The sequence below is a fragment of the Molossus molossus genome, unplaced genomic scaffold (genome assembly GCF_014108415.1).
Source record: "Molossus molossus isolate mMolMol1 unplaced genomic scaffold, mMolMol1.p scaffold_m16_p_16, whole genome shotgun sequence".
In the NCBI taxonomy this organism is placed as follows: Eukaryota; Metazoa; Chordata; class Mammalia; order Chiroptera; family Molossidae; genus Molossus; species Molossus molossus.
The window spans coordinates 27,906,582-27,933,189 of NW_023425351.1; the positions used below are offsets into that span (position 1 = coordinate 27,906,582).

General features: G+C 38.5%; 1 protein-coding gene across 2 annotated transcripts in view; it reads right to left on the minus strand.

Annotated features, from left to right (window-relative positions):
* Window positions 1–26,608, minus strand: part of EYA1 (EYA transcriptional coactivator and phosphatase 1) — a 301,589-nt gene that overhangs the window by 87,762 nt on the left and 187,219 nt on the right. For both annotated transcript variants that reach the window (XM_036264087.1, XM_036264086.1), the window contains exons 8-9: window positions 15,957–16,039; window positions 15,379–15,565 (exon numbers count right to left, since the gene is read on the minus strand). In XM_036264087.1, coding sequence (XP_036119980.1) covers window positions 15,379–15,565; window positions 15,957–16,039 — 270 coding nt within the window. The remainder of the gene's footprint in view (window positions 1–15,378; window positions 15,566–15,956; window positions 16,040–26,608) is intronic.

Genomic DNA, 26,608 nt, shown 5'->3' on the forward strand with positions numbered 1-26,608 from the left:
AATGAATTGTTCAAAGTCGGCTCTCTGGGCTCAGTTATCTTATTCATAACAATGATCATGAAGTGGTCATCTGCTCAAATATGTTTTCATCTTTTAGTGAAAATGATCAGTAGTTTAAGATTGTTCTGATGGAAGAACAGCCTGTCATTAAGCCTTAAATAAATCCCCCTTCCTGACCCTCCACCCCACACTCACATCTTTCAATGCTGAGGATACATTTCACCTCCTTTGTTAGTTTTTTCTCCAAACACTTTACATCAGAAATCTCTGTTCCTGCATTCTTCCTGGGCACTTCGCTACTTCTTCTAGCATAACATTTTAAAAATTCAACCTTTAGTAAGTTTGGCTTTTCCTATAGTATAATGCTTCTTGAGAACAGGGAGTAACCCTCCTACTCTCTGAACCCCACAGACCCCAACAGTACTTCCTAAGTAAGAGATGCTAACAAATAGCTAACAAACTGTGGGAGAGCATCATCAAACCCGTTTACATACAGCAGGAGAAGACCCCGCCCGTTCTGCCTTCCCTTCAACTAGCAAACAGTGTAACGCAACTTAATAGCACAATTGAGAAATAAGTCCCATGAGAAATGTGCTTCCTCAGTAACCTCTCCAGATATCAAAGCTGAGTCAAGGGTTCGCTGAACAAATGTACTGAAACAGACGCCTTAGGGAAAACACTAACTGGGAAAGAAAAGAAAGAGACTCCACAGGAAAAAAGTTCTAGAATGCTATAAGGGAGATCATTCAAAATGTTGTCAGGGATGGGAAATAAACTGCAGAGACTGAGCACAGTGTTAGTGGTAGAGAAAATGAATTCTTACATTTCATAATTGGCAGTGCGCTTTTTTATACAAATTAGCTGAACCAAAAGTAATAACAAGACTATTAATTAGGGCAGATTGGGGGGTTTTGAGCAGAGGTGTGTGCTCTCGGGCAGCTAGAATCCGGAGGTGGTTTCTGTGTATGTGTTGACCAAAATGGCAATGTTTACAAAATTGCGGTTGTAATTAATCATAATGTAATTTGCAGTGTGAGTGCTCCCGGAGCACGGAGTGCTTGTGGGATCTTTTCTCTGACCCTCGTTCCTGTTGAATAAACATCTCAATTCTTATTTTATTCTTCTGAAGAAGTTATATCCTTCCTTTCTCCAAAAAGGATTTGAGATCAATAACCCACCAAATAGATACACAATGACTATATGGCAATCTCTTAGAAAATGAATGAGTACATTAGAAGAAACATTGGGCTGGAAAAGGTAAGACAAAGCCAGGGGACAGAGTGGCCAGCACAGGTCTGCTTCCCCAGGGGTCTACGCTTAACCTAGGCAAAGGCACCAACAGTTCTCCTGGGTGCATGAAACCAGACAAAGCAAGTTCTCTGCAGAAACACATGCCTCGCGGGACTGCTGACTGACAGGGCGTCGTGTGGTGACAGGAACACAGCCCCGTGGCAAATGTTTCACAAGATGCTTACTTCTAAGGCGCACTCCAGCTGACTCCAGAGCACAGTGTGTGGGGGGCAGGCACCCTGCCTTACTTACTTATTTATTGATTGATTGATTGATTGTTATCCACACCTGAGCACATTTTGCATTTATCTTCAGATAGAGTGGGAGGGAGAAAGGAAGGAAGAGAGAGAGAGAAACATTGATGCAAGAGAGACACATCGAGTGGTTGCCACCCACATGACCCCAATCAGGGCCAGGGACAAACTGCAACCGAGGTACGTGCCCTTAGCGGGAACCGAACCCGGGTCTCTCTGGTTCACGGGCCGATGCTCTGACCGCTGAGCCAAACCGGCCAGGGTACACCTTGCCTACTTTAGGGTAAAACTATAAAGATCTAGAAGTATGGAGCCATACTTATGTTTCTGGCAGCCGACAGATGCAAGCTTCTCCTTGAGCTGTGAGCAGCAGCGAGGGAAGAGGTTACACTCGCGAGTCACCTGACGAGGAGCTACGCTTGGGTGCCGGGCTGAGTAGAGACCCACAGCCTTACAAAGCTAGCTGTGCCGAAAATCAGGAATGACCTCGCCCTATACAAATTGAGAGGTCTAGTCAAGAAGGAGTCCCATGTGGAAAGCCATAGTTCTGAGAGAGGGCCAGCCAGATGCCTCAGAAAGCTACTTGGGATTCATGTAGACCCTGAGAAGTGAGGGACCATCAAGCCTTCGAGTTATGTGCCACAGACCGTGACCACGATCATTTTATTTTTATTTTTCGGTACGTGCCCCTAGTGGGAACTGAACCCGGGACTCTCTGTTCCGCAGGCCGACGCGCCAACCGCGGAGCCAAATTGGCCAGGGCCCACAATCATTTTATACAAGATTTAATAAATGGAAGCTTTCTATATTGTCTCCCCCCAAAAAGCGACTTCAGCAAGACCTTGAATAAATCATGACATTATATTAGATTCACAGTATTACCTTGTCAAAGGATAAAAGACTTAAAGAAAGGAAATCTTGATAACTAAGTTAACAGCCATAATAAACCAAAGGCAAGAAAACCTGTTGACTGGTCTTACAGAATGAACCAGAAGTAAGAGATTAATAAATATTAATTGAATTAATTTTAGAGGATTGCTTTGACTTTCCATAACCATAACTTCCCTTCCACACAGTCACTAATTGCGATCTCCCAGGTGAATTAATTCCTCAGTTAATGTCTAGTAACTAAATTAATAAGCTTTATCATCCCTGGAGTACAGCCATTATTCACTCTCCAGTAGTCTATGGACCACCTCATAGCAATGTCTACCGTCCTTCTTACACACTTCAACCTCTGGTTTAAATCCCCCCGTCACTCTGTGAAGTATTCTGGCGACCACACATCGGGAGCTTTAGGCTCTGAAACAACCACGATGCACAATGCGCTATATCGTCATATTCAAGAGGGAGACCACACTGGCCTCCTGAGGCCAGGGGTCTGCCGTTCCTGTCACCTCTCTGTCCCCAGCACCAAGCACAGTGCCGGGCACACAGCAATTATCTATAAATATGCGTTGAATGCATCAATGAAAGAGGTGAACATGTGAAGACCAGGTACATGACAGCTAGCCACTCACATAACGTCATTCTCACATTCATTCTATGTGTATTTTATGGAAAATGAATACACCAACACGCTAAGTGACTTGCCCAGAGTAAGTCATAGAACACAGGTTGGCCCAGCTCCAAGTCCCCAGTCACTACTCCAGCTTCTCTCACGTGTACTCCAGGGGAGCGTGGTGCCAAAGCGGTTCCCTCCTGGGGTTAGGTGGGTGGGGATGGGTACCCACGGTACATTACTTCAGTTCCCAGTGGATTTTACTGTATCAAAGCATCAGAAAAGACACGAAGTAAAGGAACCCTGATAACTTTAACCACGACAACTTGTCCCTGATTGATCCTACTTTGGAACTCATTGAAAGACATCCATCTTCAGGAGACAGAGGTGCTGCCCAGGGCAGCGTGGGAAAGGCCACGCTAGGTCAGGCCGTGTCCCAATGCTGCCACTCTTCAGTGTCATCAACAGATGCCCTTGATGACAATGACAGGCTGTGCTGCTTTGAGGAAATATAGTCTTTCTGGATTCCTTATTCATAATCACTCAAGGGAGGTTCTTAGGCAAAATAATTCATACGGTCACTTCTAACTTTAAAAGTCAAAGCTTCCCTACTGCCCGGTTGCTTAGGCTAAAGTTACTCAAGTGGACTTGTAGACATGAGAGAGTTGTTGATTTAAACATCAGCTGTGGCCCTGGCCGGTTTGGCTCAGCGGTTAGAGCGTCGGCCCGCCGACCGGAGTCCCAGGTTCGGTTTCCGCTAAGGGCATGTACCTCAGTTGCAGTTTGTCCCCGGCCCTGGTTGGGGTTGTGTGGGTGGCAACCATTCGATGCATCTCTCTCACGTTGATGTTTCTCTCTCTGTCTTCCTCCCTCTCTCCCTCCCACTCTATCTGAAGATAAATGCAAAAATGTCCTCGGGTAAGGGTAAAAAAATAAACAAACAAACAAACATTGGCTATGTTCTAAATATTTTTAAACCAGCTGTTTGAAATTCAGAAACTATTTTTTCACAGAAACAATGGTAGACATGATTTCCAAACCAATCCATGATTATTAAAGCAATCAATAATCCAGCAAATACTGCACACACAGGGTGGGGCAAAAGTAGGTTTGCAGTGGTGAGTATGTTAAACAGAGTCTAGTCTTGCATTGTTTGTTAATTATTGTACTTTCCATATGAGCAACTGTAAACCTACTTTTGTCCCACCCTGGATATAGTGATGTAAAATATTAGAGCATTGCACTCAAACATTAGCAGTTACCTACAAGTGAAAAAAGTCAACTTTATCTTAAATAGTAGTTCTGAAGAAAATGCAATTTTAATTTTATGAAACTGGTGACATTTCTGAAGGGGTCCTATAAATACTTTCAGGAGTGTTAGAAGGTGATTGTACTGTATTTAGAGGCCTGCTTTCACACTGAAATGGATGGCTGTCCTTTTCCTTGATATAAGACTATCACCCCTGCACTCAGCCATCAAGTATCAACTCATCCGCTGTGAGCTGCGAGTGGAGAAATAAAGGCAAAGTGCTGGCGAGGTGGAGAATGGATTCCTAGGTTGGGAAAGGGAGGGGATGGTAAAGAGATGTGGAAAACTGTTTCCAGAGCAGGTCCATGAGAGAGAATTACGAAATAGGATAAAGGGGGAGTGAGGATAGAGCAGCTTCAAGAAAGTGGAAGATACAATTCTGGGAATTCTTACAGTACAAGATAACCTTCAATATAACACACACTACTGCTCAATGATTTCAGACAAAGAGCTCATTCACACATTTAACACATATAATCAAACTTTGGTTCCCAAACAGCTCCAGTCTTGAATAATTCGGTTCTCGACCAAGTCGTTATCAGAAAATATCTGTTAACTTCGGTTCTCAACCTAATAACCATTTCTTTTTTGATACATCAGTATGACAAAAAGCATCTCTCAGGCCACAAACCAAGGAGAGAATGTGACAGCGTGAGTCCGATAAACCTTACAGATAAACCTTGCCCGGTTAAAATCTCAGGAAACTGTGCTGACTGTGCATGTGTGAGCTTTGCTCTTGTTGCAGGTGAAATCGATGATTAGCACAATTTAAAACATGAAGAGGCCATCAAGAGTGCTAGTGTTGCTAAGGGTGTGAAAGAAACAGTGATCACAGGCGACTGAAGGGGTGGAAACACTGTTGTTGACTTGGATAAAGGAAAAGCAGTTAGCCAGTGACAGCATTTCGGAGGCAGTGGTATGTGAAAAAGTGAAGAAACTGCACACTGACCTCTTGAAAGCACCCCTGGAATGAGAGCCGACAGTGACCCCTTTAAGGCTAGTAGGGGGTGCTTCCATAAATTTAAGAAGTGAAATGTTTGTTTATACACTAAACAGTACATTAGATATGCACTGTATATAAGAAAGGTTAAAACAGGGAATCATTTGGGGGTCTGGAAGGAATGAATTCAATTTGCATTATTTCTAATGGGAAAAAATGATTCGGTTTTTGAACAAATCGCTTCACAAACAACCTTCCAGAATGCATTAAGTTTGAGAACCAAGGATCTACGGTATTTAACTGAAGCTCTCCTAATACATGCTTTTGCTGGCTGCTATGAATGATTAAAGAGAATGAATACCACGTAGACACTACACTTCACAATTCTTTGTTTACACTTTCATTTCTCTGCTGGTTTGAAACCTCAGACACAGTGGTTTCAAGAGGTGGTATGCTTTCCTGATTAAGACTCAGGTTTGACGCCAAGCTCCTGGAGGCTAAATCCCAGGGCTGTTGCTGACCTCTCCGTAGCTTCCCCATCTGTAAAATGGGGATAATGACAACACAGTTTGTCTCGTGGAGCTGGGTGGGAAGGAGCTAAGTTCGTCAATGACTGGTGCTTAGAACAATGTCTGGCATGTAGTAAGCAGTCAAAAAAACATTAGCTACTATTGTACTTGAATATACAATCCACAACAAAGATACTTACTGAATTTTTCTCTGTCTATTGTTAAGTCAAAAAAGTAGGGTACACAATAGTATGTGTAGTATTTTACTTTAAGGAAAAAAATAAATAAAAAGTATACATATGTGAATGTGAAAAAAAAAGTGGCCAGGGCAGGTGCTATGCATATGTTTATATAAGCAAAGGATACACGAGAAACTGCTGAAAGAAGGTGGGTACAGAAAAGGAAGAGAATTTCCTTCTTCTCTGTAAACCTCTATGTACTTTTACACTTTTGTCCCATGCTCATGTGCTATCATCCAATCAGCTTTTAAAACTATTCATTAAACTTAATTTTTTCGTGGTTCTCAAGCAGGGAATAAAATTGGTAGTCATTAGTTCATCAGCCCTACCTTTATTTAAGTTAATCCAAAACTCATCCACTAAACCATCCAATCCCAATGAAATGAGATAGAGAGATGGTAAACACAGATAACTTTGTTCTCTTCCTAATCATCAAGAATTAAAAAACTGAATCAGTCAATGCTGATGTCCTCCAACTTAAACACATGAACATATTACACTGATCTGTGTTGGTCCCATAAGACACTTAATACTTTACAGAAACAATAAATCAATTAGCTACAAGAAAAAGATAAAATAATAAATGTTTAGGAGGGTTAGTAAACTAATTTAATTAGCTCAATAATATATGCCTTTTTTATTTTGATTATGACATATATAAGTCATATGTTATATATAAATGTAGGAATTGCATATTAAAATCCAAGTGTATTAATTTGCTATAAGGCACCCTAACTTCTGGCTAACTAACTGAAAAAAACTACTCAACCCTGTAAAGAGGCACAAAACAAGTAAATGCCAGAACACTGACTTGATCCTTCTTGGAGATAGAGTCCAAAATTCAAAGGTAAGGAACTCATTTTTACTACATTTCTGACAATATAAAACAAAGAGTGAACTTTATTTCCCGAGAGCTTTATAATCTCATTAATCCTCTGGGGAGAGAAACAAAGAAAGAAAACAAACACCATCAAGACACACCAACTCAACAACCCCAAGCAAACATCTGTTTTGTTTTCTCACATCTTAACAGCCCAGCTATTTTAGATACAAATATTTGTTTTGCTGACAAATGTTTCCAAAATGTGAGTGAAAATTGGTTCGCTGAGACAGTTTATTTTTGAGCTGAACAGATGCAAACTTCTCCAAAGTCCTTGAGGCATCTGTGGAAATGAGCAAGCGTGGCCTGAAGATTTTCAAAACCACTCACTGGGCAAAAGGCGGGACTGAGTGCCTGCTGATGCAAACTTCGGGATCATTTCCACAGTGAGGACTAGGACGCGAGGCAGAACAGACGTGGCCCAAATTCCTCGCATTTACAGGGAAGACGGGCAGTTTGGCTTTTCGGCCCGTCACACTGAATCCCTGTGAGGGCTCAGCATTCCCCTGCAACGTTGCACAAGAATGTTCCCCTGTTTTCAGGCGCTTCGCTCTACTTTCGGGGGCCTTGGCAAGGATCAAAGAAGCAGGGGGAACAAATGGTTTCCCATGCATATTGAATTCCCTCTTATACTGACTTTTCCTCTGTCACTTGAAATTCAATATTGGCCAGATTCCCGTACATCACCTTAACCAGTAAATCGTCTGCATGCAGTCAGAGCATGAAAAGGTAGATTTCAACAGCAGCTTTTTTGTAAAGAATTCAAATGAACAAATTGGATGGAAAATTAACCTTTTTATGGTATCTATACTGAAACTCATTACTCATAAATAAAGCTAACTTTTATTTCACATTAACCTGAAATGTTTTATTTATCATTTACTCTTTTCTCTATTTTGTATTGTTAAAAAAACACAATTTTATACGTGAATAGTTCTTTCATAAGGATTTGGCCTCAAAATTCTTGATTAACTTAATAATATCTAGCATATATAGAGCATTTAAGAGCTATGTGCCAAACTTTCCTCATCTGTAAAATGGGTAGAAATAATACCTACCTCATGGTTATATAATAAGATGGCAAGTAATGTTATGTAAACCTCTAAACACAATAATTTTATTTTACTGTGTATTATTATGATAGTTGTCCTAATGATGATGCAATGTTCTAAGAGCTTTTGGACAAGAAATATGTTTTCAAGGCAAATTATTTAAATACAGCACAGTAATTGAATTACAAATGAGTGTTCATATTTTGATTATACATATATGAGTCATATGATACAAACCAGTTTTTTAAAAATAGCTTAAGTGTCCTGGCTGGTGTTGCTCAGTTGATTGGAGCATCATCCCATACACCAAAAGGTTGTGGGTTCGATCCAGGTCAGGACACATACCTGGTTTGCAAGTTCAATCCCTGGTTGGAGCATGTATGGGAGGCAACCAATTGATGTCTCTCTCTCTCTCTCTCTCTCTCTCTCTCTCTCAAATCAATAATCATGTCCTCAGGTTAAAATTGGGGAAAAAAATGGCTTAAGTACTCTTTTAAAAGTGAATTTAAAAATATCTTTCATGACAATTACTTTCAAGTGGTAAAATTGTTTTCCATAACTTTTTTTGAAAATAAATTTATTCAGTTATGTTGGTAATGATATTAAGATTTCAGGGTTGAGTACAAGAAAACATCACACTCTTTATACATCAGTTGGTAAGAGATGATAATATGTGTTTAGATATTAGCACAAAAGGAAAATATCCTAAAATGTATTTTTCCTCTTTTTTTTTTAAATAGAAGAAAATCACCGATTTTGTAAAGAATCGTAAACACACACTACAATATACAAATGATGTATTATAGAATTGTACACGTGAAAAGTATATCATTTTATCAACCAATGTCACCCCAATAAATTTATTTTAAAAAAGAAATTTTAAATAAATTTGTTTTGAAAATTTGAAAAAAGTTTAAAATGAAGTCCACCATTTAAAAATTAAAATAATCATGAATTTAATTTTGATATTGTCTTACAGTCTTAGATTTAAAAAAGAAAAAAAAAAAAAGTAGATTCTGACCGAAATGTTCTGTTTTAGACAGTGGAATTTGAATGTAACAGAACACTCTTCTCTAAGAAACTAAACACGTTCTCCAACAACAGTAAGCCACTCCACTGGAAAGACATGAGTAACTGGGCGGTTGTCACAAGTGATACATACTGTACATCATCACATTTCTAAGCTTTTTTTCCCAATAAAATGTTTATAAATTTATACCTCTTTAAAAGGGAAGGTTTCAATGGTATTGAAAATAAAAATATTTTGAAATAAATGAAAATACAAAAAAATACCTATTATATTTTGCAGATGCAACAAAAGCAGTGCTTAGAGGAAGCCTGAATGCACTGAATGCACATATTAGAGAGAAAAAATTAAATCAGTACTCTAAGCTTCAAGCCTTAGAAAAAGAGCAAAGCAAACGAAAAGTAATCAGAAGAAATAATAAAAACAAAATTCAATAAAATTAAGAGAAAAGCAAGAGAGAAAATCAATGTAACCCAAAATTGGCTCTTTCATAACATCAATGAAATTGATAAACCTGTAGCTAAACTAAATAAGACAAAAGGAAGAGACAAATATTAATATTGAAATTGAAAGAAGGCTCATCACTAGCAATCCCATTAAAAGGTTAATAAAGGAATATTATGAAACTCTATGCCCACACATTTTATAACCTAGATGACAAGGACCATTCCTTGAAAGACAATCTACTAAGACTCACACAAGGAGAAAGAGATAATCTAGATAGGCCTAATCTATTAAAGAAATTGAATTAATAATTAACCTGCTAAAACATAAAGGACTGGGCATAGATGGATTCATTGGATATTTCTACTAAATATTTAGGGAACAAATAATACTAATTTTCTACAATCTGTTCCAGAAACAGACACAGAGAAAACATTTCCTAACTTAGTCTATGAAGTCAGCATTACCCTAATACCAAAACCAGAAAAAGACATTACAAGAAATGAAAACTACAGACCAATATATCTCATGAACGCAGATGCAAATATCTTTAATACAATATTAGCAGAATAAAATCCAACAATGTATAAGAAGAATTATACATCATGACCAAGTGGGATTTATTCCAGGTATGGAAAGCTGGCTCAACATTTGAAAATCAAGTAATGTAATCTATTACATAAGCAAGCTAAAAAAGAAAAATCATATGATCATATCAACAGATGTAGAAAAGGCATTCTTGATACAAACTCTCAGCAAGCTAGGGCTGGAGGAGAACTCCCTGGAGCCGATTGAAAAAATAAATCTACAAAGAACCTACAGCTAACATCATACTTAATGGTGAAAACTAGATGTTTTCTCCCTAAAATTGGGAATAAGGCAAGGATGCCTCTTCTCACCACTCCTGTTCTGTATTGTACAAGAAGTCCTAGCTAATGCAATTAGGTAAGAAAGGAAATACAAGGTATTCAGACTGGGAAAAAAGACACAAAACTGTCTTTGTTCACAGATGGCATGCTTGTCTATAAAATACCAAAGAATCATCAAAAAACTCCTGGAACTAATAAGTTATTATAAAAAGGTTGCAGGGTACAAGGATAATGTACAAAAGTCAATTACTTTCCTATATACTTGCAAAGAACAATTAGAATTTCAAATAATAAACACAACACCATTTACCTTAGCATCAAAAAAGAGAAAGAAATATAAATCTAAAAAATACACAAGATCTATATAAGGAAAACTACAAAACTGATGAGAAAAATCAAAATCTAAATTAATGGAGAGATATTCTGTGCACATAGATAAGAAGATTCAATATTGTCAACATTCAATATTGTCAGTTCTTCCCAAGTTGATCTATAGATTCGATGCGATTCAAATAAAAATCCTAGTAAGTTATTTGGTGAATATTTTTTTTATCCTCACCCGAGGACATTTTCCTTTTTTTTTTTGTTCAGATAGAGTGGGAGGGAGGAAGGGAGGGAGGGAGGAAGGGAGGGAGGGAGGGGGAGAGAGAGAGAGAGAGAGAGAGACAGAGAGAGAGAGAGAGACAGAGACATCAACGTGAAAGGGACACATCGAGTGGCTGCCACCCACATGACCCCAACCAGGGCCGGGGGCAAACTGCAACCGAGGTACATGTTCTTAGCAGGAATCAACCTGGGACTCTAGAGACCACAGGCCGACGCTCTAACCGCTGAGCAAAACCAGCCAGGGCTGTTTGGTGAATATTGATAACCTGATTCTAAAATTTATACAAAAGAGCAAAAGACTCACAATAGCCAACACACTATTGAAGAAGAACAAAATCAGAGAACTGTCACTACCCAACTTAAAGACAGTGTAGGAGTGCAAAAGAATAGACAACTAGATCAATGTAACAGAAGAGAGAGCCTAGAAACAAATCCACACAAGTGTAACCCACTGATCTTTGACAAAGGAATCAAGGCACTTCAATGGAGCAAAAACAGGTTTTTCAACAAATGATGCCATGACAGCTGGATATCCACGTGCCAAAAGTGTATCTAGACACTTACCTTTCATAAAAATTAACTCAAAATGGATCAGAAACCTAAAGGTAAAATGCAAAACTATGAAACATCTAGATCATAACACAGAAGAAAACCTATGGCATGACTATACGTTTTTAGATACAAAACCAAAAGCATGTTCTATGAAAGAAAACATTTGTAAGTTGGATTTTAAATTAAAACCTTCTGCTCTGCAAAAGATACTGTTAAGAGAATAAAAAGACAAACCACAGACTGGGAGAAAGCACTTGCAAAATGCATATCTGATAAAGGATTTGTATCCAAAATATATTAAGAACTCTTAAAACTCAACAAGAAAACAAACAACCTGATTAAAAAGTGGGCAAAAGGTATGAATAAACACCTCACCAAAGAAGATAAACGATGGCAAATAGGCATATGAAAAGATACTCATCATATTTCATGAAGGAAATGCAAATTCAAACAACTAGAAGCTACTACACACGGTAGCACGGCCAAATCTGAAAGTGACGACGTTAAATGCTGGCAAGGATGCGGAGCAACGGGAGCTCTCGTTCTTTCTTCAGTGGGAGCACAGAAAGGTACAGCCACTTCGGAAGACAATCTGGCAGTTTCTTATAAAACTACTGTCACACAATCCAGCGATCACACTGAGGTATTTACACAAATGAACTAAAACTTATGTCCATACCAAAACCTGTGCTCAAATGTTTATAGTTAGCTTTATGTATAACTGCCAAAATTGGAAAGCAACCGAAATATTCTTCAATTGGAAGGGGGGAGACAGGCATTTCTAGTTGAAGAGTAAGCTTGACTTTCTCGAATATAATAAATAAATTAAAATGTTGCTAAGTGACCAAATAAACCTCACTGTATTTCTCAAGGTAGATGGATTCTTACATATCTCCAGATGGTGTAAATGTTATTTTATTTAGATTGTCAAAACATAGCCAACAAACTCATTTTTAAAAACAAATGCAAAGAATCTGAAAGTTGCTAAGAAACTAGATCTTAAACGTTCTCATTACAAGAAAAAAATATCTGTGACTATATGTAATCCTGGATAGTAACTAGACTGATTGTGATCATTTCACAATCTATGCAAATAGCAAATCATTATTCCATACACCCAAAACATAATGTTATATGTCCATTACATCTCAATAAAGAATGAATACAAAAGTACTGTTTTTAGTTTTTAAAATGAATTAAATATTCGAGATTATAGCTTTCAATATTTAGTTCTAAACACATTGAATAATTTTTGACCTTAGGATTCATGAATAGGTACATGTTTATAAATAATACTACATAATGTCATGGACTTAAAAGATACTTATTTTCCATATAACTTTTAAACTGCTCGATAAAAAGAAAGAATCCTTTCTTGTTTGCCCTGAAGAAAGCTTACAAGGTTATCTTTATATGTTCACTCTGACATAACGATTCTATGAACAATACAATAACAGATACCATAAAATGTATTCATCCGTAGGGCACAATTCCATGAAGCTAAAGGCAGCATCCTGGTCACCCGTAAGATCAGATAATGACTAGGTCTAACTTTCTAGCATTGAAAATACTGACTTTAAAGCCATTAGACTGATTAAAAATAAAAGAAAAAAAAAATGAAGTTATTTCAACAAAAATAAACATTACTTCAACTATTTTTTTTTATCTCCATCTTAAAAGAAAGACATTAGGTAACATTTAATAAATAATTCCTTATAATTCTTTACTTTAATAAATGAATGTACTTTACCAAGAAAACTTCCTTTAAATCAAGAAGGACAAGTCTACAATTTTATATACGATTAGTAAGAAAGAAGGTTTGTGGCAATAAACTGAGGCTGAATTCACAGTCTTATCGCAAATGTTAAAAAAAAAACACAAAACCCAGACTAAATATTCCTTGAATTTTTAAAAGTAATCCACATTTAGTTTTCAATGTGGAAACTCACTTAACTTTTCACTTCTAACCACACAACACAAGAACGGCTCAGCCCTACACATTCATTTCAGTGGGAAGTGGCGAACACAAGAAAGCAGAAAAATACTATTTTCTCCCCAGTTCAATTCTTCCCTATTCTACAGCCATAAAGATACTGAAACTGAAATAAGCACCTAAAACACTAAAGCGTTCGTTCAAATAACAATCTAAAATAAATCATTCCATCTTAAAATCATATAGACCTTTAGAAAATTATAATTTTGCATTGTTTCCCCAGTGACATGGTTTTGTGCCGAGTCATCCCTACTCTTCCTCCATGGCATCCCTTTTATAAATAAAATTCACTTAAAACAATGCCAAATTTCAGAGACAAACTTTTATGAGATGACTAAATTGTTTTTTCTAAAAACGAATCTACTTCAATTTTAAAAACATAATCAAGTCTCCACCAGCTAGTTTTATACTATACTCTTCACGACCGAAATGCCATGGATTGAGTATTATTCTGCTCTCTCCTTTTCTCATTCTGTTATTGCACAGACCCTCAAGAGTTTTTCTAATTTTCAGTCACATCACTATCTTCATCTCAAGATGCCGAAACCCCTTTTAGTCCTCAAGATCTTGCCTGACCCAGAGAGTTCACGTGAAAACAAAGAGCTCCCTGAAGTTGGGACAAGCCATTATCTTTCCTCATGACATTTATGAACGTAGGGAGGAGAATTCTACCATGATTTCTCCAATCAATTCAATACCTTCTATAACAAAGTTTATCTAGAGTGATATTATATAGATATGGAATCTCATTAAAAGACAGGAGAGACATATACTAGGTTCTATGAAAACCCTATTTACAAATGTGACATGAGTGATGAATATCAAGCTAGATTACACAAATAAAGGATAAATGGAAAGTAATGATCAAAGATAAAAATGTTTCCAGTTGGGATGTGAGGCAGAGATGAGTATGTGCAGGTGTTTGGGACACAAGTTTGGGAATGATGCAACTTCCTACTACGGAATAAAACAGTCAACTTCCTACTACGGAATAAAAGAGTGTTTGCATGCCTTTAAGAGAAAAGGCAGAACACAAATCTTAAAGATTTTTTTTGGGGGGGGGTCACCAGCTAATAATTACAGAATACTATAGTTAAAATTTAACTTAGCATCTGTTACCTAAAACTTTTTTTTTAATGATTAGAATAACCACCCAGAATTAACCCTCTGATCTAAATGTCCCAGAAGTGAGTCTTTCAATTTAACACCATTTTGACCTGATTTAGAGCAAAGAGGTGGACTTTGGCTCCGGGAATAAAAGGCAAAGGAAGAAAACTGACTCTTGAAAAGAAAAATCACGTTTAAAAAATGTTAAGATGAGGATGAAGAAGTATCAAAATCATAGCAGGAAAACGTCAGGGAAGGAGAGGGCCCATCAAAGGCTGTGCAGAAGTATGGAAAATGCCCTCGCTTAGACATTGCTAGGAATTTCACAGCAGGCGTGAGTGGCAAAGGCTTGGCCTGGGAATCAGCGTTTTCCATCACCGACCCTTTGATGCAGTTTGATTTTTTGAGAAACATTAAATATTTAATCATGATAAACATTAAATTTAAGGCGATGTCATTTATTTTCATATTCGCTGTGTCAGCAAATTATAATTATAGGTAAGAATTATAGCTAAATGTTTATAAACATGCATCTAAAAATCTATATATATCTTGAAAATTGTATGTTTGTGATTAAATAATCTCTATTGCATGTGTTTTTGAAGTTTACCTACTTTATTTTTATTTGTTTAAAAATGGTAGTATATAGCATAAAGTCAATGCCACAATTATGCTGTTTGATTTATACGCAAGCCTGCCAAAATTTGCCAAACCATACAACCACCGCATGAATATATGACTACAGAAAAATGCATTTAAACCACCAGAAATATAGCCTGCAGAGCCAATAAAACGCGCATAATTACCTGCTGCGGGATCTGTAACTGCTTGGCTGGTGATGCCAGATGGTGGTTCTTGAAGCTGGTAGGTGGCATTTGTAGAGGGTGTGGTTGGGCTGGTATTGCTGCTAGTCATATAATGTGCTGGGTACGGTGAGCTGTTATAATACTGTGCATACTGACCCTGGCCGAAATTGGGATAAGATGGATAGTCCTACCAAATAGAACCATGCAAAATCATCCGTCAGAACACGGCTGTTTATTTCTTACATTCCAAAGTAGAGCTGCACTTAGATTTGTGTTTTCGGATTTACAAGCACCAGTTGACGAAGTACTCAGACTTGCAAACAAGTTTTATGTAAGTTCAGATACACTTTTTGTATTTCCTTTATGCCGTGGTGCATTACTAGGTAAAATTAAACCAACCCCCAAACCAAAATACTCACCATGTAAGACTACTACAGAGATTTTAAAAGAAATAAAAACTATTAAAGGGCTTAGGAAAGCTCTCACGTATAGTGTATTATAAACAGACTTTTTTTTCCATATAAGAAAATCTGCCGCATTTTTTAAATTTCAGAAGTTAAATTGGCTTTTAAAATTACCTGCTGTGAACTGTTAAATCCAGAGGAATTTGTGAGTGAATTATTTCCTGTATATAATCCTGATGACGTCGTAAAACTGCTACCTAAAACAAAATGGAAAGAAATACGGTTGACTACGCTTCATGGAATAATGTGCCCATAGGAAATTATTACGTAGACAAAGCAGAGTTGAAGTTCATTGCAAATGTATCTGCTTTTGCTTCAAAACCAGAATCCATGGCCATGGCTGAACTTCCATTTTCTTAAAATGGTTGACAATTTTAGTTTTGCTACATTACAAAGAAGTTTAAATTTGTGATGACATGAATAATGCATATAAACACTATAGATGAAATTACACATTTGTGCAAAAGTATTAGACACTGAGCTTTTCATTTCAATTAGAAAAAACACAACAGGATTTTTCACATCTTTACATTAACTATGCTTAGTAACGATGGGACAAGATTAGATGATCTTAGAGTTCTTATGAGCTCAAAAACTATGTTGCTACTTCCAAGAACTTAAAGTGCTTGTACTTATCGCAATGGCCCATAGAAAAAGTTGATTGTTTCACCTCACAGAAGAATGAATGGTAGCACTTGACACACTTGATAAAACAAAGATCAGAGAGGACCAAGACCAGTGCTTTATCATTACATGTGCTGTCCAAGTAACGTTCCATGTATGTTCCGTGTATTGAATGCCTACACGCGTTCAACAGTAAACAGCAGGGGCTGTAAGGATACAAACCTGAGAGCAAATCTTAGTTCTGTCTCTCACTTTACTTACTATCTTCTTCCTAAACTATCAAAGCAACAGCATACTACTTTTGTTGGTCATATTGGCAACAATTTTTGAAAAGACAAATTGGCCAATTTATAAAAGAGGACATTTATACAATGCAAATTGGAATTTAAATAGGCATAACCTTTCTGTTGGACTATTTGGTCAATGATTAAGGAATTTTATATAACATTTAACCCAGCAATTTTATTGCCAGACATTTACTCTAAGAAACAAATATGGATTTATGCAGAGAGAGTTAGCAAAGACATTCTTCAGTGTTGCTCCTAATAACAGAACATACAAAGTATCCCCAAGTTTGTCCCAGGTGTTAATCAGAAAACAGGACACTATGAAGCTGTTTAAACAATGTTATAATGACATTCAATGATGTGGGGGGAACTTTCTTACTATTTTTGCTAAAGTAAACACTAAAACAACAAAAATATTTTTGATGATTACATTGAAAATATTTTTAAAAGCATAACACATTTTTTCTTTCCTTTTCATTAAATTTATTGGTTAATAAGACTATATTGGTTATATGATCCATACATTGCATAGTGTGCCCCATGTCCCAAAGTCAAATCTTCTTCCATTATATATTTGACCCCCTTTACCCTTTACTACCTACCCCCTCACTCCCCCTCCCTCTGGTAACCATCATACTGTTGTCTGTGTCTAAAAGCATAAGACATTTTTTAAAAACCACAAAAATCTCAGAAATGTTATCTATGAAGAGGTACAATCATTGTTCACATAACACCCATAAAGCCAATGTACATTTTGCAATTTTCTACTCAGAACTTGTGTTGCTTCTGTCAATATAAAAATCATTTTTTAAAATAAAAGTTTTATGAGAAATGATGATATAGATAATACATGTACTGGCTGCTCAACAAGGAAGTCTTCAAGGTGAACGTGCTCCTCACAGGTGCCTCCAGGTATCATGTGGTGGCTAATATATTGCAGTTATTTACTTGCTACTGAACATTTAAGTTCTGACTTAAGAGTCAAAAAACAAAGTTTCCAGTTGAGCACTTATGAGCTATTTGGACTTTGGACAAATCACCTAATCACTCTAAGATATAATTTCCTTATTGGCAAAAACTCCCCTTCGTAGGGTTTCTTAACCAGATCATATGAGGTAATGTTTTGGAAAGCACAGTCAACGATCTACAGTATCAACAAATGTTAGGGACTGTTATTGTTTATTCCAGCAAACATTTCTAACATTCTCCACTGTATTTATGTATCTTTTCTCTCCTTTTACTTTCCCAAACTAGATAAACATGACTTAATTTCTCTGCATATCTAAAATTCTTTTCCTACTTACTTATCAAGCATCTCTGAACTTTGAAAACTCAGTCCAAGGATTAGTTATTTTCATTAAGAAAGGAAAATAGTTCCTAAGATTATTTTAAATTTAGTTATCACAGAGACTCATAGTTGAGGGTGTTTTGTTTTGTTTTTCATTTGTATCTTTCAGGAATACCAACTGTTCAAAATTCCCAGAACAGCCATCACAGAAACGCAGCAAGCTCTCACAGGGCCAGTCCTCATTCCACCAGGAGCAGCGGGGCCCTGAGAGGCAGGATCCCCTATGAATGTTCATTTTCATGCGGCAATCTCATACTTCTTAATCATATTAAACACTGGGCTCATGGTGATAATTACATGGGGATAAAAAGATGACTAAGACATAGTCTTGGACCTCACAGGACTTAATCAGGATAACTTCAGTTTTGTTTTTATAAACATGGGACCTCATGGGCAAATGACTCACTCTTTATGTATTTGCATATCAGTGAACAATTAATATTGATATTATTTATAAATAAAAGAAAATTATAATAAACATTTTCTAAATTCCTTGTAAAACATTTTTTTGGGGGGATAAGAGTGTGATTATCAATGCTTTAAAAAAATTAACTATTTTATATATTTGATAGAAAAAATTACCTTGAGTTATGACTTGTACTTTCATTTAAACTATACAATTTCAGGTTACAACTTGCTATTTTCATTAATATGACACATTTTTGAACAATAAATACTGACCTCAATAATCCCTATCCACCAAGAAAATGAATAAGATATAGAAAATATATTTTAAAAATGGATGTTTTCATTCCATAAGTTATTATTCCCTGGAACAAAGTAGAAAAGACCATGGAAGCTATATTGGCACATACAGGCCACTGAGTAGGACCAAGTAAATCACAGCTCAGTACTCCAAATGGCACCCAAGTGACTTCCCAGACTTAATGCTACTTCCAAGACTGCACATTAGCTGGAAGTCAGCATGAGTTATACTCATTTACTGGCTGGCTGGAGGCTGGATTCCATTCCGTTTCGTATGCTGAGCAGGCGTTTAATGGCACTCAGAGCCCCAGGAGACTTCATGCAACTTCCAAAAGGATCTAACTTCAGGGGGAGGTGTAGATACTGGAGAATCAGGCTCAGGCAATACTGATTTTCCACCACCAGAATCAGACCTGCAGGGCCGCCCGCCTGCCTTCATGTAGGACGTAGGCCCCCAGCACAGGGTGTCTGTGACTGCCCCTTTCCTGGGCTCCTGCCCTCTTCTGGCCCCTCCAGCTCCTTCTCCACAAAGGCAGTGCCATACTTTCTCCAAGGAGCACCCCATCTTCTCTCTCCCCTGCTTTCAAAGGTAACCATCAGTGGCTCCCTGTTGCCCTCAGGATAAAATTCCAAGTCCTTACCACGCTCTATCAGGCCCGGGTCTGGCTTCAGTTTATCACTTGGGATTCATTGGTCTCTTCCCAGTAACCCCAACCCCAGCCCACCCAGATACACATTCCAACAAGTGTGAAGCAACACGCAGCTCTCTTAAGGCCTCTCCCGCCCCTTCTGCTCCCCCCCCCCCCCCCCGTTGTATCCTGGCTAATTTTTTATCAGCTTAAAAATTCGGCATGGACGAGAAACCCCTTTCCTAGAAAAACCTCCCCTGTATTCCCATCTTCTCCCCTTTCCTCCTAAGCCTGGATTACTGAATCAATCTATCTCTCTATCTCTCTATCTATCTATCTATCTATCATCTCTCTATCTATCTATTATCTTTGTGATATGTCTTTATCATATATATATAACTTACTAATCTGTGTTTTAAGCTAATTTGTACTAATCAATAATTAACCAGTTAAAACAAATTAATTAATACTAACTACATTTAGTCTTTTCCCTATCAAAAAGCCTAAAAAGACACTCTAGAGGTTATATAAGCAATTGGATATTTGTAGACAACCCATGCAAACATGCCCAGATTACAAAATATAATAAAACTAATAACCAGTAACATCCATTGAGTGCGTATATGTTAGGAGTATGTTCCTCTTTTACATGCGTTATCTCTACTCCACAGCTCCGTACTATAGGAAGTATTCATACTCCGTTTTGTAGATAAGGAAACAGAGGGTTAAGATAATACAGCTTCCAGGGGGTGGGAGTGAAGTTCACATGCAGCCCTGCCCGGTTTTGGCGTCTACACAATGTTCTTCGTACTGTCTCGTCTATTCCATATTGCCTTACGGGATGGTCTGGATTTCACCAACGTGTTCTTTCTATAGGATCACCAACAACATATTGGGAGCCAAATAGAAGCAACGAGAACAAATAACAGAACTTAAACTGTATTGAGTGGTAACTCTGAGCCAGGCCCAAATCCAGTATTTTGTGTGTCAGCTCACTGAGCCGTCACGACCGCCCCAGGAGGGAGGCACTAGGATAGCCCAGTTTACAGGGGAGCAAACTACCCAAGATTAGGAGCCGCTGTGGCAGCCCTGGGATTCGAACCCAGAACATCTGGCTCCACAGTTGAAACTCTTAATCTCCACAGTGTACTGCCTCTCAAAGGAACTGAGGAGTTTTTCATTTTCATATCTTCTTTTTACTAACATGCCAAGCACATGGCTAACCACGTGCCACAGGATGATCAGGAGGTACTTGTTAAAGGGCACAGCTGGGCTCCTCCTCAGACCCAGGAATGAGCTCTTGTTGAGGGGAAAGGAGAGGCCGTGACCTGCAGATCACAGGTTTGCCGACCGCCCGCAGCGTCTGACTTCGGGTGCCAGTGTCTAGTACCAGTTTGGTAGGTGTTTTAGCAGCTGCTTCAAAAACACAACCAGAATATGCTTTCTTTCTCCACTGAAAAAGTAATCACACTCATCAAGCATTTACAGAATGGAAGCTTCTCAGAGGCTGTTTGGGGGTTTTGGGGTCCTGAAGCTGGGCTAGAGCTGGTAAGGTGTAGGGGGTCCCACTGTGACAGCTGAGCTCCCAGATGGATTTTGCTGACGTTTAGGCCACCACAAAGCAAAGCTGAACAGCGACGACAATGCTCCCAAGAAAGCTGCAGTGTGGAGCTGTAAGGACACTTCTTAGCCGGTGCTGGCCCAGCAGGACAGGCACGTTTGTGTAGAAGGCTACCCACGCCCACCTTGACACAGGGGACAAAGGGCGAGGCATGGCCAAGGAGAATACACCTCGTCTTTCCACTAGGATCAATGCACTGAGAGTTTCTGCTGGATTTACCAGTATTCACTTTCAACTTTAGGTCACAGATGAGGCTTAGTATTCAGAATTCCTTCAACAAAATCACAGAAACGTATTTTCCTTCCTAGAGACAAATGACTTTACATGAAAAATCACCTCTAGGTAAACAAAAGAGAGCAGAATTTTTTTTTTTTTATGATAAAACGTTTTACATTTTAAGTAACATTATATCATGAAACTCCCCCAAAGTAGAAACAACTCCCACTTAGAATCCATTATTTCTCAATTAAGGTGTCTGGCAGAGAGGGTTCACGTGAAGCTCCAACAATACCCTGTCTTATTCTTGGTAGAGTCTGAACTGAGTCGTGTTCGGAGCTGGGTGGTTGTGGGAGGACCTTCCTACCCATTCATTAAATGGAAACAAATTTTACTCATTTCAATAGTTGACTACTGTGAAAAATCATAGCTATACTCCCTTTTTGGCAGGGAGAAGAGATACTAATTTCCAGAACAAAACACTGGAAAAATCTTTCCTTTTAGAACATCTCTAAGAGACAGAATTATTTTTCATTCCACTGCCTTCCTTTTAAAGCAGAGAACTTTTATATTCTGAGGGAAGATGAAATAGACCTTATTATGAAAAACCCTTTTTGCGTTAGTTTAGTCGACAGTACCACTGGCTGTCTCTACAGCCACAACCACTGCTGGAAGGGGTGCTGCAGACCACAAGCAGCAGATGTCATGAGTCCACGCCTTGAGGAAAGTTTAAAAACACACACACAGAATCATAAAGAAACATCTGCTTCATACCTACATAGGCCCCATTGATGTGGAGCTGCTCAGTGAATGAAAGGACAACCCTGGTTAGGTTGGGAAGAAAAATACAACTGCACAGAAAAGACCAATCTCTCAACCATCTGTTTAAGGTAAGAATAACAGTTCAGGATAAGAAATGACATTCTTTGACTGAAAACCCCAATAATCTGAATGGTGAATATACCAATATGAGCATATTGGGACACAGGAAATGATGATTCTCATTCTCCTTTTAAGGATTGGAGGAGGTGGAGGGAAGCTATTATAAATGCAAGGAGCTGTATGTTTACATCACTGGGTCTGGAGCTGGGGTTTGGGATGGAGGTGGGATAATGATACAGAGAGAGGAAAATGCCGACCATGCTATTTCCTAAGGCTCCCCCCGCCCCAATCCATAGCTCGTTCTGTTAATTCAGGATGGAGACTGCTGTCCTGGAAACTCATCTTACTCATTGTTGCTCCTCTAATTTAATGCTTCTCTCGCTCTATCAGTCTCCACCTCCCTTCTGTCAAGGCCTGGCTTAAGCCCTGTCCTTCTAATAAGCTTTCCCTGACTATTTTTCAGCTCAGTTATAGCTGATACCATGTAACTTATCTCTTCTTTGGAACAATACTAAACAAATGCTCATTAGTCTTGCTTTCATCCTGATCATAAGTTCCTTAAATGTCCGTTACGTTTATCCCACTGCCTCACGCAGACAAGGACAGACCATGTCTGACTCAGGCCTGCGAAAGGTTTCATCTAGGCTCAAGTGGGAGACAGAACTGGTGTTTGAGAATTTCTTCTCTTTATAAGTTTAAAACAGGAATGTATTGGTTTCTAAATCTGTGAAGTCTGGCATTGCATATAACAAAGCTCGATCTAGGAATTCAAATGATGTTATCAGGTCTCTGTCTCTCTGTCTCGTAATTATGTCTTCTTTTGGTGGTGTTTGAAAATTTCAACCCAGTGTGGTAAGTGACAGAAGGGTCCAATGAGAGTATGACTTTCATGAAGAACTGGGTGTGGGAATGGGAGGAAGGAAGCCTTCCCATCACTTTTCTTTCTTTTCTCAGGTTGCAATAGACAGTTTGAAAGGGTGACTTGAAGGCCGACAGAATTAAAATTCTCTCAACTTCCTTATTTGTTCAATAAAAAGGAAAAATAAATAATTGAGTTTATTTCTCAGATTTTATCTACAGGACACATACTTTGTTTTTGTTTTGCTTTGTTTTTAACTAGAGGGTGCATAAAGGCTTATCTGAAGAAAACTGGATTATAACCCATACTTTAGTTAAATTATATGAAGAAAATTAAATGCAGGACCTAGAAGTATTTATTGGAAGGATTTAAAATATTTCTAAATCTCCAGAAATAAAATCTCGCAGGGTTTTAAATCAAACAAAAATTTAAACTGATTAAGCATCATGGGTTTGGGACAGTTCATAAAAATCTCACTGATGTCCGATATAAATACCACTGGACGCCAGAGATGGTACAAGGAGCTCACATCCATATACCAGGGCAGCCTCACAGAACACTGACCTTAAGGCACAGGTATGGACTAATAACTCTGTTAGCTCAGATATTGATGTATCTTAGTTATACTAGTGAAAATAAGAGTGTTACATGAGAAAGATTTCAAATTCAGACTGCAATAACACCCTATGTTTTTATAGTACATTTATAATACAATAAGCAGAGAGAACAATGCTTTCCTTGTCCCAGGCCACTCAGTTAGGGAATGACCATTATCTTTACTCCCAGGTCAATGTTTTCCATCCTATTGTGGCAAATCTACCTTTTAGAATTTCAGATTCCGTAACATCTGAAGTGAATTATATATTATGAAAAGTGGTATTAATTTTTGGTTACCTGAACATCACAGACACAGAAAGGTTAGAGACAAGGTCACCTGAGAAATTTAGTACATAAATTTAGAATCACACTATTATTGCAACTCCCTTTTTAGGCAAATAATTTTAAGTAAAATAAATGCTAGAAAGCCACCAGGGATAGTGTATCATAAAGATTCTGTTTCCTTGTCAGAAAGAAAGGTGGTGGTCTCGTCAACTAACGAACAAGGAACAGTCTTATTGTCCTGGCTGGTGTTGTACAGTGGTTAGAGCGACAGCCCAAGCACCACAGTGTTTCAGGTTCGATTTCTGGTCCAGGTTCGAAACCTGGGTTGCAGGTTTGATCCCTGGCCCTGGTCAGGGTCGTGTGGGAGGCAACCAATTGATATGTCTCTTTCACATTGATGTGTCTCTCTTTCTCTCCCGCTCCCTTCCACTCTATCTCTATCTAAAAATAAATAGAAAAATATCCTCAGGTGAGGACTAACAACAATAAAAGAAACAGTCTTGCTAGGTGCTAAGCCACTATAGTTTCAAAATTTTTTATTAAAATTTTTATTAAAAAATCCCTACTACATTTTACAGTTAAAAAGAACCCAGTCTGTGGTGATTTATAGCATGATTTAAAATGCTACGTCAAAGTGTGGTGTGCGATTTAGCCTGGAGAACGTTGCCCAGCTATAACTTCAAAAAACTTAAAAAAAAGAGAGAAAAGGTATTGTGTAGGTCAAAGGTCTACTTCACAGGGAACAAGGGCTCACATTAAATGCCAGAGTCCCAGCCAACACGAGAGTGCTGGAACCTGCTGGGGCCTGTCTGTATTTCCCATGTTTCTGAGCATTTTCTAGCACTCACTGGGCAAGCAGGATGCTCTTTATCCCTTGTGTATTTTTACAGAAGCCCAATTTGCTCTCCCTCCCTGGCCTCTTCGCCGTGGCCTGTGTCCGTCATCGGGCGGTCTAGGTGGCCGAAGTTCGCGCAGCTCCCTGGGGAAAAGCCTTTGAAGGCCAGATGGGCTATTGAAAACCAGGGCTTCCTCCTTTCTTGTAAGACACATTTTCGGTGTCCAAGTTTTCCTTTTTCTCCCGGTGACAGTTTCTATATTCTAAAGAGAAATTTTAACTTAGGTAAGAAAGATTGTAAAGCCTTTGCATTGACCTTTCTTGATCTATTTCTATATATTTTAACTGCAAACCAACTCATATAAACAATAATATTGGTATGAATCACTGTTTAATTATTGGTATGAATGGACTGCAAAAGATTTCCACACAACTTTCAACTGAAATATCACATGCTAAAAAAGCCAAAATGGGATATTATTTTAAAAATCAACTTAAGAAACACAATTCCAGAATGCAAACAAAACCAAACCCACAATCTAAAGTATAGGTACAAGTAAAGTTGCCAAGCAACTGTGGAAAAAATGTGAATATCAGAGCTGGCTGCAACAGTAGCTCTTCCCTACTGTGTCATTTTACATCAGAAAGTGCAAATCTCAACCACTTGATCACAGCAGATTATAGAAAAAGTTTAATACATATTTTCTTAAAACCCTATATTTTGGACTTGCGTATTTTTTCTTTTGAAAAATACCATTTCTGTAGTTAATGGAAAACTTGAGCGGTGCCTTTTGCTAAGCAGTTTCGATGTTCTAAATGACTGATAAGTGGACACACTTCATCTATTCGAAAGGGTATGACAGACAGCCCAAAGGAAGCGAGGGTGTGTCCCTCATCAGGTTATTATTATTAGCTCACGGCCACTCCTTAAGGAGCCCCACTAAGTGTGGTGTGGATTGCTGTGGGGCTGCGCGCCCTTCCAAGCCTCTGCCCATAACTTACTGCCTCTCCTCACTGGCTTGAACCCCAAGCTCTTTAACAGAACAACCAACATTGTATACAAAGAGGGAGTTAGACTTTGTGTTATTTTCTTCTCCACCGAGAGCAACAGAGCCCAAAGGAAAATAAACAAAGTGGCGTTTCCAGGGCCTCTGGTCTTGCACACGTGCATCTGTGCAGCCCCACCCACCCATCAGGGCAACTCCTGACCCATCCTTGGTGCAGAAGGACAGGAACGTCCTGCACGTCACTGCTCCTCTGAGGCAATAAAACACTCGAATGACATTCTGAGCCGCCACTGGTGCTGGGATGGCTCCAACCAGCTCCGTGCCACCTACTAGCAGGAACACAGGGAAGAAGGCTTTAACGATCCCACGATCGTACACTAATCGGGATGTTTATCATGCTGGCTTCCAAATTCATTTTTCCAAATGAAGAGAACTCGAGTCCTTAGGAATCTTAATTTCTAGCTGTCATTGTAGCATAGGCCTCTCCACTTCAAACAAACATCTGTAAAGTTTAGACATTTTCCTAGATAGTGGAGGTGAAAATATGAGTCAAGATGGTCTCTGTGTGCAAATGTCTGGAATCAACAGAACTAAGTTATTATAAAAAGCTGGGTGTTTTTCCCCCCAAAGCTGAAGCTTAACCAATTAAGTGACGACTCAATTTCAATTGTTGTGTGTGTGTGTGTGTGTGTGTGTGTGTGTGTGAGAAAATCTTTTGCACTTCCTTGCCTCAAACAGGCTGTTAAAGAAATTTCATTTTCTGCCTATGACTCAGCCTAAGTCTACGCCGTGTCATCTTGGGGGGGGGGGGGTCAATGGATGGCAACACCAGCAATGGGTCTAGATTTCCATTTTATGAAAATTACAACTA